This window comes from Microtus pennsylvanicus, chromosome 10 (genome assembly GCF_037038515.1).
Source record: "Microtus pennsylvanicus isolate mMicPen1 chromosome 10, mMicPen1.hap1, whole genome shotgun sequence".
Lineage (NCBI taxonomy): Eukaryota > Metazoa > Chordata > Mammalia > Rodentia > Cricetidae > Microtus > Microtus pennsylvanicus.
Genome location: NC_134588.1, coordinates 93,201,093 through 93,221,985, shown reverse-complemented (window position 1 = coordinate 93,221,985; position 20,893 = coordinate 93,201,093). Strand labels below are relative to the sequence as shown.

The window sequence follows — 20,893 nt, the reverse complement described above, 5'->3', positions numbered from 1 at the left end:
GTGAAGGTCAAGCTGGTAATATGAAAAAATGACCAGTCATTTCTCCTGGTCTAGCTTCATCCCTTTGTGATTCTCTAAAACACAAAGAACCCACCCGTCTCTCTACAAGAAACGTCAGAGCCATCATACTTGATGGGAACTCATATTGACCACCTGCTTACCTGTGCCCTTCTTTGCCTTGTCCATTCTTCTTTCTCCAGAGTACTCTTAGAGCATCTGCTGCCTTCTTTCTTCAGCTCCTCCACATATGTTACCTTCATTCATAAGGACCAACAAAAACATAAACAACAAGATCATTTATCTGTGTTGTAACTAAGCCCCCAACCCTTAAAGGGATGGATGCACAGTGGGACTCCCTTCCAGATTCTTGATTAGGCACAAACCATACCCAATGCCTGTTTTTATAGGGAGATCCCTTATTAAGCAGGGAAGAGAAGTTAAAGTGGCCGCTTTCTGGTTCTGACAGCAAAACAGCAGCAAATGACCTTGCAGGTACAGTTTTAAAAGGAGGAAAAAGGGGAGGTCTGTGATAGAATGGGCTAGGATGCAGTGGTAAAGGAGATAGAGTACTAAGAGAAGGAAAGGGTACAACGGGGAGGGAAAGCGGTATTTCTCCTGGAAGAACAAAAAACTGCCTGTGGATAGAGCGTAGACAGATGTTGGACACATAGGGAAATTGCAGTTTATTAGGGTATCGGGGGAAACACCTGTTGGGATGAGGTATTCAATTTTAACTGGTCATGTAAATTAGGTTAGTCATAAAGGGGTTCTGATTGCTGGATTTTGTTATTCTGCCTCGGAAAGAAGTTATCAAAGAAAGGAATAGACATTGATGCTAGCTTTAGGAATGTATTCTAATGTTTTTTTTTTTAACAAGACAGAGGGATTATGGGAGAAGAGCAAGGGCTGCAAGAGTCACAAGGTCTAGCTGGGCGGTGGTGGTGCACGCCTTTAATCCCAGCACTCGGAAGGCAGAGGCAGGCGGATCTCTGTGAGTTCGAGACCAGCCTGGTCTACAAGAGCTAGTTCCAGGACAGGAACCAAAAAAGCTACAGAGAAACCCTGTCTCGAAAAATCAAAAAAAAAAAAAAGAGTCACAAGGTCTAGTGGGCTAGTGTCTCTTCAAAACATACTATAACAAGCCATGAGAAAAGCAGATTAGCAGAAATACATGACAAGAACTTTAAAATAGCAAGTATGAAAATGCTAAAGGACTGTAAAGAAGATATGAATAAGTACCTCATTGAAGATCATGTAAACACAAATAGTTGGTGTTGTGGTATATTAGTTGAAAATATGTTACATTTATTTATACTGTGGAATATTTATTTAATGGTACAAAGATGCATTGCATATTTTTATATTGTACTATTTTAACTCCTGTAAAGCTGTATCACTTTTTCTGGCTAAATCACCTGATAGAGCTAATAAGTGTTGAATGTCCAATAGTCAGACAGGAGAAGGGATAAGTGGGACTGGTAGGCAGAGAGAATAAATCGGAGGAGAAATCTTGTAAACAGAAGAATAAAGAAGGAGATCAAGAAAAGAAGACACCAAGAGAGAGGGGGAACACTAGGGACCAGCCACCCAGCTACACAGATTGGATGCAGGGTGTATTTCAATCTTCCTATATTTGATGAGAGTTCCTTTGTAACCAATATGCTGTAAATTTTGGAGAAAGTTTCACCGAGTTCTGAGAAAAAATAAAATAGTGTTTGTGTGAAATGTTCTGTGATTTATGTTAGGTTTATTTGATTTTTGAGATGATTTTACTCCCAAGTTTCTCTGCCATTTTTTTTTCGGTCTGGATGACCTGCCTATTGGTGTGAGTGGCATGTTGAGATTATCCACTATCATTGTGCTAAGCGCAGTATATGATTTTAGCTGAAGTAGTGTCTCATTTATGAAATTGAATACCATTATATGTAGTTCATATGTTAACAGTGCGTGATGACTTGTAATATATTCTTGTTGTTTTTGTTTTCCTTTAGTGATATTGTATCAAATATTAAAATAGCAACTATGTTGCTAGAGCCTGCACATTGGCTTCCCAGACACCTAGGCTCCTCAATAATCACACATAAATCTGTATTTCTTGCAATACCACTTGGGCAATAGCTTAAGCATCTTTCTAGATACCTCTTATCCTAGTTAAATCCATTTCTATTAATCTGTATATCACCACTTCACTGTCCCTGACCAACAGTGTTCTGGCATGTCTGTTTCAGGCAGAGGCTACTTGGCTTCTCTTTGACTCTGCCTACTCTCTCTATCTATCATCTATCTATCTATCTATCTATCTATCTATCTATCTATCTATCTATCTATCATCTATCTATCTATCCATCTATCTATCTATCTATCTCTGTATTTGTATATCTATCTATCCATCCATCCATCCGTCTATCTATCATCTATCTATCTATCTATCTATCTATCTATCTATCATCTATCTATCTATCTATCTATCTATCTATCTATCTATCTTCCAGCCTGGCTATAATCTGTTAAGCCATTGGCCGAAAGCAGCCATTTTTATTAACCAATAAAAGCAACATATATACAGAAGGATTTCCCACACCATTACTATACTCTACTTGCTTCTTAGTTTCTTAGTTTCATTTACTTAGAATACTTTTTTTTTCATTTTCTTGCCTAAATTGACTGCTGTCCTTGATGATAAAGTCTGTTTCTTTAAAACTGTAGAAAGATAAATCTTGATTTCTAATATGATCTTTTTGCCTGTGTCATTTATTGAAGGAATTGAGACCATTATTATTGGGAGACATTTTGGAAAAGTATTTATTAATTTCTGTTATCTTGTTATAGTGGATTTTAGCCTCTTTTGAGTAACTATTCTGGTATTGTTCTTTCTTTGTGTCCACTTTGTTGTATGACCCTTCATATTGAAATTTTTCTATCAGTGTCTTCTGTAGAGACAAATTAGTAGAGAGAAATTGATCAGTGTGTTTATATCATGAGATGTTTTCTTCTTTGTTGATAGTTGTTGAATTTTTGCTGGGCATAGAAATCTAGGATGGCATCTGTGTTCTTTCAGAGTTTATAGAACATTTGCCCAGACCCCTCTTTTCAGAGTCTCTACTGAACCTTCAGGTTTTATTCTAATAGGTCTGCCTTTATAAGTGACCTTGTCTTTTCACCTTACAGCTTTTAGTAGCCTTTCTTTGACCTCCATGTTTAGTATTTGGATTCTTTTATCTTATGGAGAGTCTCTTTACACCTCCTATCTATTTGATGTTCTCATTCCTACCTGAAAGAGTCAGAGTTTGTGCTGGTAGGATGGCCCAGAAAGCCAGCTTTTTTTTTCTGCTATGGCTTAAAACCAAAACGCATGCGGTCATGTTTTTAACATCATTTAAGTGTTTTCTGGCAGGATCTCTTAAAAGGGCTGTAAGGTTTTATAGCTAAAGTTGAGTAAGGAAGCCTCTCTTAAATAAGAGTGCTTGCCTCAAGCACACAGAGCCCACCCAATAAAGTGTTGCTATCAATAAGCCATGTTTGACTCTTTTATTTTATGTCTAGAATTACTTTACAAGCTCTCTCAGGCTTTATGTGGATGCAGTTGCCCCATGTTGGTTGCTATTCTGTTGTCAGAGGTTTCTGTACTGTCCAGTTTACACAGTCATTAAGTCCCAAAGAAATCACCCAGAGGTCTACATTAATCATAGACTGATTGGCCTCTTAGCTCAGGCTTCTTATTAACTCTTATAACTTATATTAATACATTATTCTTGTCTATGTTAGCCACGTGCCTCAGTACCTTATTTGACGACTCAGTCACATGTTGCTTCTTCTGTGACTGGGCCATGATTCAGACTAGGACTTTCTTCTTTCCAGAATTCTTTTATTATTCTCACTGACCTGCCTCTACTTTCTGTCTGGCTACTGGCCAATCAGTGTTTATTTAAAATATAAATTGACAGAATACAGACCATTGTCCCACACCAATGATAAGATTGTCTTTCTGGACAGTAGCAATTTATTTTTGATTTTGTTACAATATTTTCTATGCATTTGAACTGGTTTCTTCTCTTTTCTCTATGATTTTTCAGATGATTTTTCTTTGCTATATTATCTCAATGTATCTGGCTTTATGCTGAGGTATTTGATCTACTTTGAGTGGAGTTTTATGCAGAGTAATAAATATGGAACTTGTTGCATTGTTCTACATGCAGATATCCAATTAGACCAACACCAAATGTTGAAGATATTTGTTGCAAGAAACCGCTTGTTCGTCTGGGCCACCCAGAACTGAAATAATCACACAGAACCTGTATTAAATCACTGTTTGACCCATTAGCTCTAGCTTCGTATTTGCTAACTTAATTTAATTTAATCTTAATTTAATTTAATCTTAATTTAACTTAATCTTAATTTAACCCATTTCTATTAATCTGTATATCACCACGAGGTTGTGGTCTACCAGCAAAGAATTGACATGTCTGACTCCAGCAGCAAATCCATGATGTCTCCTAACTCTGCCTGTCTTTCTCCCAGCATTAAGCTCCATCTTCCCCACCTACCTAAGTTCTGCCCTATCAACAGGCCAAGGCAGTTTTTTTATTCATTAACAAAGAAAAGCAACAAACAGAGAAAAACCTCCCACACCAGATACTGTCTTTTTTTCCAGTGTGTATTTCTGTCTGTATATGTATAAATCAGATGTCCATAGGTGAGAGGAGTTACATGTATGTTTTTCATTCAGTTCCATTAATCAATGTTTATGTGCCAATACCATCTTATTTTCTATGACTGCAGTTCTTTAGTACAATTTGAAATCAAGCATGGGGATATCTCCAGCAGGTTTTTTTTTCTATTTAAGGATTGTTCTAGCTATCTTGGGTTTTCTTTGTTTCTAGAATGGTAAAGATTAATAAAAATATGTCAGTAGATACAAGCATGGAAGGAATAAATCTTATCCATTACTTGTGGAAATATACCCATTATGGAAGTTAGTGAGTTGTTTCCTCAAAAGCTAAATATAGATCTTTCACAAGATCCAGCTAGCCCACTCTTGTGCATATACCCTAAGGAGTACACCATACTACAAAAACAATTGTTCATCAATATTCATAGATGTTCTATTCATAATAATTAGAGGATTGGAAACAACCTGGATGTCTGTCCATTAGTTGATGAATGGATGATGAAGATATGCAGTATTTACAAAATAAAGTGTTATATTCATCTGTTAAGAAAAATGTAAATATTCAATGTGAACATAATAGAGCTAGAAACAATCATCCTGAGTGAGGTAGGCAACCTAACTCATGCATGCATTCTCTTAGAGATAGATATTAGCTTTTAAACTTTAGGTACTTGTGTTTTATTTAGAATATAACCACAGAGTTTATATAGTTAGGAAGGGACCAGGGAGTGGAGGGGACTCAGGACAGTTGAAGGAATATGGGGGAGATAACTAACACTAAAGACTCTTTGAAAGTCATACAGGAACATACTACTATAGAAGTTTCCTGAAATTTATACATATACACATATGACAGAAATTTCAATGGATCCACCATATAATGGGGAGATAAACTCCCCAGTAGCAGAAATGGGTTACATCTTGTTGAATCTTTGATCAAAGGAATTCCATAAATTTCCCTTAAACACTGCTGGCTCCTGTTTCCTTGTTTTCTCTTTTAAATTGAGTGTCTGTTAGTGTGTGTGTGTGTGTGTGTGTGTGTGTGTGTGTGTGTGTTCATGTGCTGTATGTGTGCAAATGCATGCATGCATGTGTGTGTGGAGAAGTAGAGAGATAGAGATAGAGAGACAGAGATAGAAAGATAAAGAGAGAGAGAGGGAGAGAGAGAGAGAGAGAGAGAGAGAGAGAGAGAGAGAGAGAGAGCATGATGCAAGATGATGCTAATGTTGTTCTGATAGGTAAATACTAAGGATCTGGAAGGAGTTGGTTGAGGCAAAAAACTATTAAAAAATTTACTGTAGGAAATTTTAGTTTTGAAAAACAGTAAGTACCAAAAAGAAAAAAAAAGAATCAGCAGAAGTAGTAGCAAAGGTGCATGCAGCAGAGCAGGAAAGACATGCAGGCAATCAGGAGGGCAAAATGAACAAACATGGTGAAGCTGCAGGCTTCCTGAATTGGCAGCTAAAGAGAATAAGGATGGTGGTCATAACAGCATGCAGAAGCAGAGAAGATGATGAAGTATCAAACACATAGAGAACTAGAGGTTCTGGGCATAGGAAGACTTCCTGAGGGATGTTGAGCTTTTGGAGCCAAGGTTCTCAGGTACACTAGAATCAACACTGGCTGCTATGAAAGACTTAAAACTCCCCAAACGTAATCTCTCCATAAAGCTACAATTCTAGGCCAAGTTAATGCTGAATTATAAGTCTTCAAGAGTTGGAAAGCAAAGGATATGAAAGGTTTAAGTCTGTCTACACAAGAGCTATAGATCCTGGAAGCCTAAGACTTGTAAGAAAACTATAGCACCAGAGGGCAAAACTTGTAGCTGCTCCTTCCTGCATGCTACATTCTCTCTGTCAAAATCAGAGGGCACAAGAGCTGCCAAGGACAAGCTTTTGAAAGTCCTCTGGCATGTCTATGTGTGCATCCAGGCAATGTGTGCAACCCTAACATGCTGAATGATAACACCCCAAGAACACGATCCTGCTTGCACATCAGCTGGCGTGATTTCACCACCATCCACTGCCTGTCACCATTTTTTCTGTGTCCCAAATTACAGGAAACTTCAGAGATTTCCCCACTCTGCTTGACAGAAAGACACTAGGAAAATGGTCATTTAAGTTCCCTGATATTACTAACACCTGAGGGCTTTGCCACGGTTGTCAAAACCTCCACTTTGTTATCACATAGGCCCATTACACCTGCTGGGTTTATCCATAAATATTGTTTTTATTTTTTCATAAATGTCTTAATAGTGCAGAAATGCTAAGGAATCTTTAACTTAATCACTAAACGGAAAGCAGTGTAGCTCTTGTCTGGACAGCAACAAATTCCTTCCCATTTATTCATCATTAGATTAGTAAGTGTATTGAGTTAATTTGGTTTTTTTATGAGGTGGGGCTAGGAGAACTATTAATGAATGAGAAAATACTTTAGTAAGCTCTTAAATCAAAAGTAAGTGCACTATATATCTTCTTCTACCCAGGAACCACATTCAGTTCTTGGTTGCAATAGGCACCTGCTGTATTCTCTCTTCCTGCTACCCTATGCTGAGTGGAAGGAGGGAGAAGTGTCTGGGCAGCTCACACTTTCCCTTTCAGATGTTACCTTTATTCAGAGGAATGTATGTCTTAATTACCCATGGGTAAAGCTGTTGGACATGAAGGCTTAAGTTTAGAATACCTCCCTTTGAATATATGTAAGAAAACAAACTGAGCACAAAAGATCTTTGTTATTTCTGGTAAGTAAAGCGTATGCAGTTAGGAGACAATCCATTCTTGCTAGCTGGGGAAATCGAAAGCTAAGTACAATGGGAGGAGACTTCTCTTCTTCAAACCTTCACTTCCAGGAATAGCAGAATGCAAGCCACCCAAGGTTGCTCAACCTGAAGTGGAGTGAAACAACCCAGACTGATGTCATTCTTCCCATCTTTAAAAACACTTCATGTTCTGGGCAGCTGAGAGATTGCAACATACTGGTCCAATCACTGAGAGATTTATTTTCTTACTCAAATGAAACCAGTCCTGATTCTTGCCTTGCAGATGAACTAGGATCTGGACACTGCTGAAGAAATTTCTGAGAAGGTGAGTCCCGAACCCCGCTATGTAGAGTTGTGAGTTCTGTGAACCCACAAAGGCACGGGGGCAATCAATGCTGTTTCTTTCAGAGGACAATGGAAGGAACAGGGCTTGTACCCACTGCTTTTAGGGAAATGAACCCACAGCAGATAGATTCTGATGTTTCACTAGGGCAGATGGCAGACATTTTTATCCCACCCTTACTGGGCCTTGAGCCAAAAAAAAAAGGCATTTGGATTATGGCAGATAATAAAATAATTTTTTAAAGTATAAGTATGAGTAAAGACAAAATGAGAAGAAAGCTTTAGTTATCTTGGCTGGAGAGTAAGGAGTAACTTCTTGGCTATTTTGATTACTGTGGAATATTTAATGAAAATATATCAGGACATGGAGCTGCACTCTAGTGTTCTGCACGGGAAGCAATGGACATGTATAGCACAGAGTTCCACAGATTCATAGTTATTCAAGTACATCTTTTTTATTCAGCCACCAACATACTTGCTATCTTTTACAGCAGCAGTATCTCAATCACAATGAGTTAGTTCCTGTCATCTTGAAAGTTTTTTGTTTTCTTTAGTTTTACATTGCTTGGATTTGTTTTTAGTTTTCTGGTGGAAAACCTAGGGGTATTCAGGAGAGTTAAATAGAAATATATCTCTACTACATACTTTTAGAATATTTTAAAGGCTTTTCATGTACCCTGTAGAATTTCTAATATGTACTTGAACAGAGTATTTTAAAAATGATTTGAGACATGTATATATATAATGAGATCTCTCTTGGTATTTTCTTTATGTTTTTCAAACATTTTAAATTTTTTACAGATATTTATACCTTGATAGTTTAGTAATTGAGAAATATACTGCTGTATCTATCACAATGTTCTGGGTTTTATCTAATTCACTGTATGCTCTTTAACATACACATGAAGAATATATGTATGCAACTTTCCATTTGCAAAAGAAATATTCAGTGTTGCTACTTATTATGATCCTATCAAAAGACACAAAATACTAAGAATTACCATACACTATTAGTGGTATACAATCCCAACATTTAAAGTATTAAGGGTATGTTCTGGTTGCGTTTTGGCAACTTGGCACAAGATAAAATTATCTGGAAAGAGATTCCTGGGTTAAGAAAATGCTTCCTTTAAAATTGCTTGTAAGAATGTGTGGACGTCATATCCTTGATTAGTGATCGATGTGAGTGTGTAAACCTGTGGGTGCGGTGCCACTCCTGTGCAGGTGGTCCCGAGTGCAGAGCAAGCCATGAGAATCAAGTGAGGAATCAGTGTTCCTCATAGCTTCTGCTTCAGTTCCTACCTTCAGGTTCCAGCCTTGAATTAATTCTCTGACTTCTTTCAATAAAGGACTGTGATTTGGAATGAAAAATTACATGAACTCTTTTCGTCCCAGGTTGGTTTTGGTCATGATGTTTTATCACAGCAAGAGAACCTGTAACTAAAAGAGAAACCGGTACACGGTTTGTGGGATATTGTTGTGACACACCTGACTATGTTTTGGGAAGAATTATGAATGAACTTTGTAACTTTGGACTCTAAAAGCAATTGCATATTTAGAGATTAGTGTGGACTACTGTGGGAACTTAAAAAATAATGCAGAGGGCAGTGCAGATGACGGAGGCCTGACTTGGACTTCAGAGGGAAGGTTAAACGTTCCCTAAAGAATCTACTGAGATGACTTAATATTTTGAATTACAACTGTGATTCTGGTCATCTGGCATTGAAGAATTGGCTGTGATTAAGAAGAGATCAACATTATTGAGGAATAATATGGGAAGTATCTTCTCACTCAGTTCTTAGAGAAATTTTCAAAAAGCCAGATTTTTATAGTTTCTAATTTTCTAATTATTCTCTGATGAGTGTTGAAAGACAAGTGTATATAATAAAAGTTTAATTCCACTCCTACTTAGTAGAGTAAAATTAATAGGTTATCAAGAAGGCAGGAACTATGAGTAGTCTTGTCATAGGTTTTCCATCTCAGAAATGGTGCCAGGTTATGGTTTCAACTTATACATGATAGAGATCAAATCAAAAAAAGGATGGTTAATCCTACAATGTTCATGCCACAGTTGCACCAGTGACCATGTGATGACAGACTGTTTGTTACCTCCAGTAATCTACAACCAGGTAAGGTTAATGACTATTTTGCTCATCTGGAAGGTATTGTGCAGAATACCTTCCAGAATATCAAAATTTATCCAGTAAGGATGAGGCTTCCAGGTGAGCATCAACATGATTTGTTCGTGTTCTGTGACTCAAGAATGTGGTGTCTTCAGTAATACATTCTGAAATATAATCAAGAGCATTGTCAACAAGCTATATGTTGGGGGTATATGAGAACTGACTGGCCAATAACTTTAACAGAGAAAATTCATTCCTAGAACTGGGCATTTTGTTAACCTATGGTGTTTATTAGAAACTTGTTGCTCATTATACAGTAACTACATGTAAATTGTTGATATATATTATATAAAACAAATGATGGATGGCAGATAGATGAATAGATAAATAGAGTGTATATTATATCATATCACATGCCATTTTATATTATATTTTAGGAAACTTTATGTCAGTAGGCTTCTATCTTAGCTTTTGTAAACATAGTGTTAGTTATTTTCTCTCTCTATTTCTTCTACTATCCTACCCTCCCACTAATGAACCCATTTAACTTTTGTTTTCAAAGGTTTTCCAAGCAATGAAAAAGAAATTAGACATACCACAAACCTTGACAATAGGAGTGTATTTTGTATATTTTGCAGCAAATGACCTCAAGAATAAAAATAAACATAAATGGGATGAATGCAGATTATGCTAGAACTTCCTTTATATTTTAGGAGAAAGAAATATTTTTGACAAATTAAGAAAGTTTTAAAAGATCTGGGGAGGATTTAAGCATGACTTTCATGTAAAAATTGTGTCTGTGTACAAATAGAAACACTTAGTCAAGCCTGAAAGGATAAAAATCAAGAAACTACTGATATAATTCCATTCAATAAAATCTAGGGTGCTACTCTGAAACGTATGTAGACATTTGGGATATTGACAGCAATATGAACAAAAAAAGGACCCAAAGTGCACACAATCAGAGCCCAGGAGGGATAGTATGCTCATGAGGGGTGTTTGAGGGAAAGCCTAACGGATAAGCGTCAGTGGCTCAGCATGGCCATGATACTTGAGTCATGGTTCATCCAGGCATACTGTAATAGGATGGAATCCATTTGCTTATAGGTCACTTTACAATGGAAACAGTCAGAAACCCACAGGCAGATATCCAGAGATGAACTATAGCACCAAATAAGAAAGGAAGAAGGACCCAGAATTTTGACACTCATAGCACAAATCTAAACAAACATTGCAACAATTTCTGATCCAACACTTTACTAAACCACAACTGCCTCTGGTCTAAGTGACCTAACATGTCGAGAAGGGGGAAGCTTCCTAGGCTTGTTTATTAATACAGAAGTTCTTTATCAGTTTGGCACAGTGACACAGATTATATTTAACTCTAATTTTCTCTCACATGCAATTATAAATATTACCTTTTGGGGTCATTCACTCACACAGAAATATCTGACTTGGAATTGCCTGTATATGTGCATAATCCTATGTCTGCTTACATCTATTTTCATCTTTTAGGATTGTCCATAATTTTAGAGATAATGAGTGAATATAAGGAAATCATTCTTCTAAAGGGATTGGAGCGTATGGAAGACTACCACTTTAGGGTAATCAAGTCCATACTAAGAAAAAAACTAAATCTATCTAAAAAGATGCAAGATGATTATGACAGAATTCAGATTGCTGACTGGATGGAGCATACATTCCCAAAAGATGCAGGACTGGACACACTGATAGATGTGTGCCAAAGCATCAAAGAACTGGAAGGCCTTGCCAAAACCCTTAAAGCAGAGAAGGCAAAAGGTAACAGGGACCAACGGGACACTCATCCCTTCTCCACCCTCCCCAAGAGGTCTAGTTCCCTGCAGGGTTCAGAGCTGATATGTAGCTTTCCCAGGGCGTGCCTTAGAAACAGCAAGGGTGGAAACATTTCAGAGCAAATCAAGTTGGTGATTTCAAAAAACTCTTTCTTACAAAGAAACTCGATATATTTCTCGTAGACATCTTTTGTTTTGTAGGTAAATAAAATAAAAACAGTTGTTGAGGTAAAGTAGAATACCTATCGTGGTAGAAAAACAAGAAAATGATAAAGGAAAACTTGAAAAAAATCACTTAGAACATTTAAATAAATTTAATACTTTATTAACAATCTTACCCATTAATGGATATCTATTCTGGTAAAAAAAATGTGATCTAATATTTAAGTAGAAGCACAAATATTAGAGATGTGAATGAGTTTCTTCATATAAAGACACGAGATTTAAAAAATATTGTGACCCGTCCAGCAGGCCATGTAATTCGTGGGCCTCGACTTCGCGATCACCTGGGTAGGAATGGGGGGAAATAGAAAGAGAACCAAGCACGTATAAAGAATGACAGAGTCAGTCTGAGATGCATCTAGGTTCCGTTTATTGCAGGCAGGGGTTTATTCTTATAGAGAGGTTTTGGTAGGGAGGGGTAGGGTTAGAGGGGAAAGGAAACTATCGCTGCCTAGGCCAGGGAGGAAGCAATATATCTCTTGACACATCTTGTGGTTAGGCCATGTTTTGGAACACCTTGAGGTTAGGCCATTCTGATAACTGTATCACAGCTGTTTGTGCAGCAAGCTGTTTTTGCAGCAAGCTGTTTTTGCAGAGAGGATGAGGAAGATTGGCCAGTACTTTAGGTCGGGGGGCTTCTTGGTCCCCATCAATATTGAATGTACTGGTACACAATTCTGACCTGTGAATTTAGCATAAGGAGCCTCAGTCCAGAAAACCTGCAAACTGAGAATACCCTGAGTTACATAGAAAGATACATGGCCAATAGAGAAGTCAAAATCCAATGTTGCTGATTTGTTACATCAAATATCGAAACATAGTTCTTTATAATTATTTATAATTTGGAAATTATCTTCTTTAGAAGGTGACCTATTAGTATTATGATAAAAGTTTCATGTTTTTAAAATAAGACTGTTGGATAAGAGTGACAAGCTTATACAAATATGAATATATGTTCCCAGCATAGAGAAGCTAAGTCCACTACAGCTGGGTTGAGCAGAAAATCCCCTGAGGTAATTCCTGTATCTGACTTGTTACCACTGAAACCCTCCTATCCAGGCAAAGCCTCTGCAGCAGAAGAAAGTAAACACACAGACACAAGTAGAGACTAATTAGTTCTTAAAATAGTTGCTGGATAGTTGATCACATTTTCCACCAGGAGATTGCATTATTATTTGGGGAAAAAGCCCCCCAACAAAAAAAACTGTTGGCAGAATTTGGCCTGCCTCAGCCCTAGCACACACCTTTAATCCAAGAGTTTTCAGCTTAAATATTTTGATAGGATCTTAAAAAGTCAACCATAGATGAAGGGACGGAGCAAAAAACCAGTTGAAAGGAAGTAAACATAAGACTATTAATTTAAGAAAAACACATCAAGAGTAACAAAAAGTCAGCATGATGGATAGAGAGAAGCACAGGAAGTAGAGTGAAGGACATTGAGCTTGAAGGATTTTGGTTTGACGTGGTACTGGAAACAGGAAATTATGGAACATCAGTGGAAAAGGAAAATCAGATGGTTGCTATCTCTGTCTCTGTGAGCTAGCAGGCTTTCATCCCAACATCTGTCTCTTAAGTTTTTACTCGTAAAATTAAATGATAGCGGTTTTGTTAAAGTCAACATGAAATTATTGTCTTTCTCTAAAATCATTAAGAAAAAGAAAATAAAATACCCATTTTTAAAACTGAAAGAAAATAAATAATTCTGAGTGAGTTTCAACCATCTTAATCCCTGGATTTACTGTGTTTCCTTTATTCCAATAGTTCAGAAGCAAAAGAAAAGAAAAAATAAAACTGCATTGGGAAAAAGAAAGCAAGATGAACCCAGTAGTTGCCAATCTCTTTCCACCGGTAATGAATCAAACAAGGTAAAGTGGCTAATCTCCAGACAAAATGCTTCTACCCAGGTTCTTCCCCTTCTTAACTCTTTAGGAAGATTTAGCACTCTATCTATCTAGTCCAAGGCTCTATGAAAATGAAGTTCTAAATCAACAAATTCATCGTGGCCTGTGACTCATTTTGTGGCAGATATACTGGTGCAGTATATCCTCAAGGATGTAAACAAAAAATCACTATGTGGCTTTTTAAAAACCATTTACTAAAATATCAGTCACTTTAGGATATGACTTTTAAAACACTTCAACCTGAATATGAACTTTGTTAATCCACAGCTATTTTCTTATGACACCACAGGAATAAGTAGGATGAGATAAATGTAACTTTTTAACCCCTTTATAAGACAATTCTTCATGTCTTAGTTAGGGTTTCTATTTCTTTGAAGCAATGTCATGAATACTGCAAATCTTATGAAAAGCATTTAAAGGAAGCTTTCTTATATTCAAAGGGTTAGTCCATTATTATCAATGTAGGAAGCATGACAGCATGCAGGCAGACATTGTGCTAGAGAAACTGTATAGAAAAGCACATCTTAGCATGAAAGCTGGGGTTCAATTTCCAACACACAGGAAAATCAATAAAGAAAGACATTTTTCTTTCAGAAAAAAAGAAAGATGCCCACAAAAACCGAAGGTAGCAAGAAAAGGAAGCTTACACAGGAGCAGACTGAGCTTCCAGAACCTTCAGTAAGAAACACACAGAAAGATGAAGGTTGTCTCCAGACCTCTCATAAGCCTCCACCGACACCATTGAGCAGTTCCTCCAACAAGGTATCACTTTCCTATTCCCAGTGTTTGCCCCTTCCTGAAGTTTAACTGGGCTCACCACAGCCTTAGAAAAATATCTCATTGATCCCCTACTTCAGAGATTTTCCTCCTATTATTAAATATCTCATTAAGTTATTTATTCATTTATTACAGGCACCATGGTAGTGAAAAGGTAAATATTCATGAAATGATTTCTAAGGCTGTGAATGAACTTTCTGCTTAGGGTTCAGAAGGAAGTATAAAGGAGACAGATAGAGATGAACACTGGAATATATCAATCCCCATTGCCTATTTTCTTCTCAGTCCTTTTCCCTTTGCTAGTAGCCCAACTTCAGGGGATGTTTTCAACATTCTCTGTTCCTCTAAGTAGGTATTTTGACACATGCTGTTTACCTGCTTTGAAGTCTTTAGCCTGTTCATTCACTAACTAAATACTGTGTAATTGTAAGGGTTCTTTTGCTGGGAGTCAGATTCAGACCCCTTCTAGGCATACACTAAACTCTCCCAGACATTTCTCATTGAAGGGTTCCTGTTCTTATTTTGATGCCTTCTGAACAAAATTACAACCATACTAACCATGAAATTAGTTCTCATACAATTTCCTAATTTTGTACAATTTCTAATCTTCAAATTAATGCCCTCGTCTAATCTACTGTTCCATTTATACTAGAAATATACTTTCTGATATAAAACACATAGTTGAGGAGTCATAGTTAAACACTGCTACCAATAGGGTGAAGTCTACATGTTTCCAAGTCGAATTTCAGGGAGGGCTACCTCTTACAGCTGCCTTCATGAAATGTATCCATGTTGGCCATGACTGCCAGCATGCTTCTACTTTGAGTTCTATAGTGTTGCCCTCATTTCAACGTGTTCTCCTGATGCTCAAAAATGGAGTAGGAAACCAAAGTAAAATGGTTCGAAAACTTTTCCTGGTCCCAGGATTCTCCTCCATGCCTGCTATTATGCAAAAAGAAGAACTGCTTGTCTGAATCCTTTCTGATTAACAACATTTAAGGGGCACTTTCCGGGGCTGCCTGTCTAACCTTTTTTCCAGAAAGTTTGACAAGTTAGCCAAGATTTTATAACTAAAATCTTAAGAATGTTCATACATAAAAATAGACTAGAGCACTGGGGGCTTTGTGTTCATCCCCCATGACTATAATAAGTATAATCCTTTTATTTACAAGGTAAAATAGCATTAACTGGAAACACTAGGTAGGAATTTAAGTTAATGTCCATTTCTCCCTTTATCTAGGTTATAGATTGCGATCATTGTTCCAACGTTCTCCGTGGTACTCAGTGAGATTATGGAGTTGTGCCTTATGATCTGTCTGAATTATGCATGTTTATCCTGTGTGTGTTTTATATAGACACCAAGGACGGGAAACATACCAAAGGAACCTGTTAAGGAAGAAGGTTACCATCGAGAACCCAAAGAAGTGATGGTTTTGAAAGTAACAGAACCATTTACTTATGATTTGATTGATGACAAAAGGATGTTCCATGCCACAGTGGCGACTGAGAATGAATTCTTCAGAGTGAAGATTTTTGACCCAGTGCTAAGGAATAAGTTCATTCCAAATAAGATTATTGCCATATCAAATTATTTTGGCTTAAATGGCTTTCTGGAAATACACGAAACTTCCTGTGTGTCTGATGTAGACAAGAACAGAACGATGGCTATCTCAAAAACACTGAGGCAAAGAGCTAATGTGACTCCTAAAATTAGGGATCTTATCTCACAGGCACAGGGGACATATGTGAATGGAGAGTTTGTGGTCTATAAGGTAAGCCATTGTGATACTTGGGAAATTCCTTTTGCAGTCTGGGATTTTAAGTTTTAACTTGTCACTGGAATTTGCTCAACTTATTTAACACAGTAAATAACTGCTCTTCATCTCAGAAAGAGATGAGTATGGTTTCCTCATTTGGGGATTCGGAGAGTCTCTTTTCATTCTTCTCCACAAGGTAAAACGATGAAAAATCTTTGAAATCGATTCATCAATAACCTTTGGCATTTTTCTACCAGGAACAATCCATTATACCCATCTTATTCCCAGACACTATTCAATTTATAGCACACTTCCAGATTCTTATTCTTTGATAGCTTCAATACCCATATTATTAGGAACTGAGTTGCAAAAAGAGCCAAACTCAAAGCCTACATACAGTTTGAGATGATGAGAATAAAAAACAAGAGACTATTCTGCTCCAGATTGAAGGCATGACCAACAAGCCAAGATTATTTCTTTAATAATCTTGTTCTCATTGTAATATTCTTTACATTGTATCAAGCTCTTTTGATAGGGTGACTAATGTTTTAAATAATAAAAGGAAGAGGAGTTTTACAGTCTAGTTTAATTTCACAGTTAATAACTAGGCACAACAAAAGTGATGAAATTCAACAAATCTGTGACTTTCTGGGGTTTCTTTAAGTGCCAATGTACCAATTCATTAATATGCTTATTAAGAATATGATTTCATATTTCATTGTTTATGAATCAGCCATGGCTTTTTAATTTATCTATGCTGTTTTTGACTGTGCTGGTGCATTTGGTTACACAATTAGTAAGTAAACTAAGTGGGACACGAACTTAAACGCCAGGACTAAAAGCTGTAGATTTAACATTTGAGTGATTAGGAAGGAGTAGAATGAACAATGTGTGCAAGAGCAAATGTGATCCATTTAAAACGGAGGTGAGTGTGTTTGTGTCTGTGTGTGATGAATGAATGTAACAGTCCTTCTGTCTGTCTGTTAGTATCTATTTGTATGTCCATGCATTTGTATCACATAGTATCTCTTATTTCTGTTAGTGTGTTCCTTTTGTTTCATTCTTGTTGGTTTTCTTCTTTATTCACCTGTTTGTTTTCTTAAGAGAGAGAGAAAGAAGCTGTGGAGTTGGAAAGGTAGGGAAGTGAGGATAAACTAGTAGGAGTAGGGAAGGGAAAATTATGATCAGATTAGGTTACATGAAAATGAGTTTATTTTCAATAAAAATTGAAATAAATTAAATTAAAAAAACTTAGAGTAGTGTTTCTCAGACTGACAACGAGTCACAAGTAGCCTTTCTTCTCAGGCCTCCTGGAGACACCTAAGAAACCTGCAATGGTAACTAAAGGGTTCTTGCTTTTTATTCTTGTTTTCATTTTTTTTGTCCCTTAAGAAATCTCAGATATTCCTATATATTACCATTGTACTTAGAAATATACTCATTTTTTTCCTAAAAACACCCAGCAGAAGAAATCCTCAAGTAGGTAACACATAAGAGTGGCTTCCAAGGGCTGCAATGCTGACCCAATCATTAACGCTAGGCCCACAAGGCTTCAAGAGGGATTTCAAACAAAACATTTGTTCACTAAAACATCTTAAACTCTCTTGTGCCTGAAAACTTTTTTTAGTTATTTATTTTGTCTGGGAGGGATGGGAAGAAACACAAAAACTTTTAAAGTAGTGTGGAAGTCATGAGAGAACTCCACAAATGACTTCTCTCTTTCTACCATGAGAGCTGCTCATTGAGCCCAGGTAATCACGCTTGCCAGCAAGCCCCCTTCCCCACTGAGCCATCTCACTGGCCCTTGTGCCTGTGATTCTAAACCTAAGAGCCATCTTGCCTTGGCAGGGACAGGTTAATGCCGACACTCTTTATTCCTCATAGAGGTGACAAGCTTTGACACATTTCCTAAAAGATGAATGTTAACTTGCTTTTCAGAAAACTGAGAGGAGTCCCTTCATTTACTATGGAATTGAAGATGATACAGGGAAAATGGAAGTGGTGGTCCATGGAAGACTGACCAATATAAAGTGTGAGCCAGGCCAAAAACTTCGACTCATCTGTTTTGAATTGTCCTCAAGCAAAGATACATGGCAGCTGAAGTCTGTAAGACACAGTAACATGCAGGTGTGTGCTCTGAAATTTAATATTATTAAGAAACATTCATATATATGATTTCATAAATACATATATATCGTGTACTTTTCTGTTGGTATTACATATACAATCCAATAGAAATAAAAATTAAACTTTTCACGTTTAATAATAAAGTTCCTTCCACCACCTTTTAAGTAAATATTTTTAAATTATACTAAAGAAAAAATTCAAAAAATCTCAAAAGTTGTTATATGTTTAGATAATGACAAAAAGTATTTCATTTAACAAAGCAGAGAGATAATTTGACAGGACTCAGGTAATTAAGATGTTTGTTTTAAATTATGACTCTTTGATTTTTCAAAATGAGCAAAGACTAAAGCACAAAGAACCTTGGAGCCTTCATGTATAATATTCAAATACTGTCTGTTGCAGAGCATGATGTACAGAAATCATAAGTTCCAAAGGATGCCCTGGGCAAATCAGACCACAATGTGCTAAAATCCACAATCCTTGTTATACTTACACATTGTGTGGGATTCATTTTACACTTTTAAAAAGGCCACTATAACCACGTGAACTGAAAAATAGAAGGGATCACATGTTCATTCACAAAGAAAAGCTCTTACAGCACCATGGTTCTCACACCACCAGCCAAAGGTTTAAAACCTCCCCCATGGCGGCTGCAACAGCAAAGTCGTTTCTCCCTCCTCCCAGCCTGCCTGTTTAATGAGTCTCTAAACTCAGTCTCTCCATCAAGGATGGCAGCTATTTCCTCCCCTCTGGAGCTCTGTGTCATACACAGCCCTTCCAGCTGTGCTCAAGCCTGTAGGTGTGACTACTTTCATAGTCCCAAGTAGGGAAGAAAGCTGACTCCAAAGCCAGAGAGGCATTAAAAAGATAGACCAGTGAAAAATGGGACGTGACCTATAGGGTCGCATCAGTATCAATGTAGAGTGTTTGGTGTCATTGAATTTCACTTGATCTGACATCATCATCTTCTTCTTTAAGGTTGTCAATGTCAGAAAGAAAGTCCGTCAAGCCTGAATCAGATCTGAAAACCTGGATGCCAAGGATACTGTTTATGGAGATAAGATCCAAGTCCAGAAAATAAATGTATATATGAACTGTTGCAATACTATATCTATGAAAGCCAGCACCTTTTTATGGTTTTCCAAGATAGGATTTCTCTGTTTAGTCATTGTTGTCCTGAAAATCACTTTGTAGACCAGGCTGGCCTTGAACTCAGAGATCTACCTGCCTCAGCCTTCTGAGCGCTGGGATTAAAGTTCTGTGCCACCACCATCAGACCTGTTCTTAATTCTAGAAAATGGTACTTTCTTATATTCTTTATAAACTTTTGTATGATCTAAGTGCCATATTTTTATCAATAACTTTTATACTTGTTAATCTGTAAGTTTTACAAATAAAACTTAAATATAAACCACATTTTCAATAAAGCAGTGCTGCCATGGGAATATCTGTCAGCCATTTGAGAAATGCTGTCAAATCAAAAGTATAGAATGCATGCTTCACGTGTGAAGTTAAGGACAAAGCATGTTAAAGAACAAGTAGACCACATATGTTCCATAAAAACCAAAGCATTAATAGACACAGAAGATTGAATTCAGCCTTGAGTGCCATTTCCAAAGCTAGTCTGCTGAGGACAGGAGAAGTCTTCAGGTCCTTTTTGTTCAACAAATTTGAGTGTTTCATAGAGTTTAATTATTTGAGCAAAGAATCCCCAAAAGTGAGGTGTTTTATGAGTGGGGATTATTTTCAAGAGTATGGATTCTCAACTCCAATTCTATAATGAAATAATCTCACTGGAAACCTTGAGATAAAAACGACGAGGCCCTGTGGTAAAGGAATTAAGAAATTAGTCAGGATCCCCAAAGAGGCCTTTCTGGAGTATTGTTTACTTCTCTTACTGCTGTAAAAATGGACTGACTGCTGCAGGAGCTCCTTCCACTCTTTTAAGATACCAGCCCACTTGGGAGTGGTCTTTTTTGTTTTAAAAAGCAGCAGTAGCCCTGCTCTTCCTCTCTTGCCTCTGACTCCTAGACTCAGTTCCTGATCGTGCAGAGGGCTGTTGTTTAGGACAGTGATCTCTAAGTTTTCACCTTAAATAAATAACCCTTTTATTAATCAGAATTCCAAACTGGTGTGTGATTGTTTTGTGACTTACTTCTATATCTGATGCTCACATGAATTTGGAAATCCATGTCTTATTTCCCAATCTAATATCATGGAAATTTGGGATGGGGACGGGGGGGTTAGTTCCTGGTCACTTCCCATCAATATATCAATGCAACTTGAAAATCATATGTGGAAGGAAATTCTATTGTTGGTTTTGTTATTTTCATCTTTCTTTTATTTTTTCCTTTATTTTCGGTTTATTCTGCCAGCACATGAGGATGAGCTAGGCTAGCATGC

The 20,893-nt window shown here is 37.1% G+C and overlaps 1 protein-coding gene across 1 annotated transcript in view; it reads left to right on the top strand.

Moving 5' to 3' along the window:
• LOC142858167 (interferon-activable protein 204-like) overlaps nt 1-20,611 on the top strand; it is a 40,421-nt gene extending 19,810 nt beyond the window's left edge. Inside the window, exons 9-14 of the mRNA XM_075987360.1 lie at nt 11,287-11,692; nt 13,690-13,793; nt 14,424-14,591; nt 15,962-16,378; nt 18,302-18,490; nt 19,469-20,611. Coding sequence (XP_075843475.1) covers nt 11,287-11,692; nt 13,690-13,793; nt 14,424-14,591; nt 15,962-16,378; nt 18,302-18,490; nt 19,469-19,504 — 1,320 coding nt within the window. The 3' untranslated portion in view covers nt 19,505-20,611. The remainder of the gene's footprint in view (nt 1-11,286; nt 11,693-13,689; nt 13,794-14,423; nt 14,592-15,961; nt 16,379-18,301; nt 18,491-19,468) is intronic.
• Nucleotides 20,612-20,893: the final 282 nt, after the last annotated feature.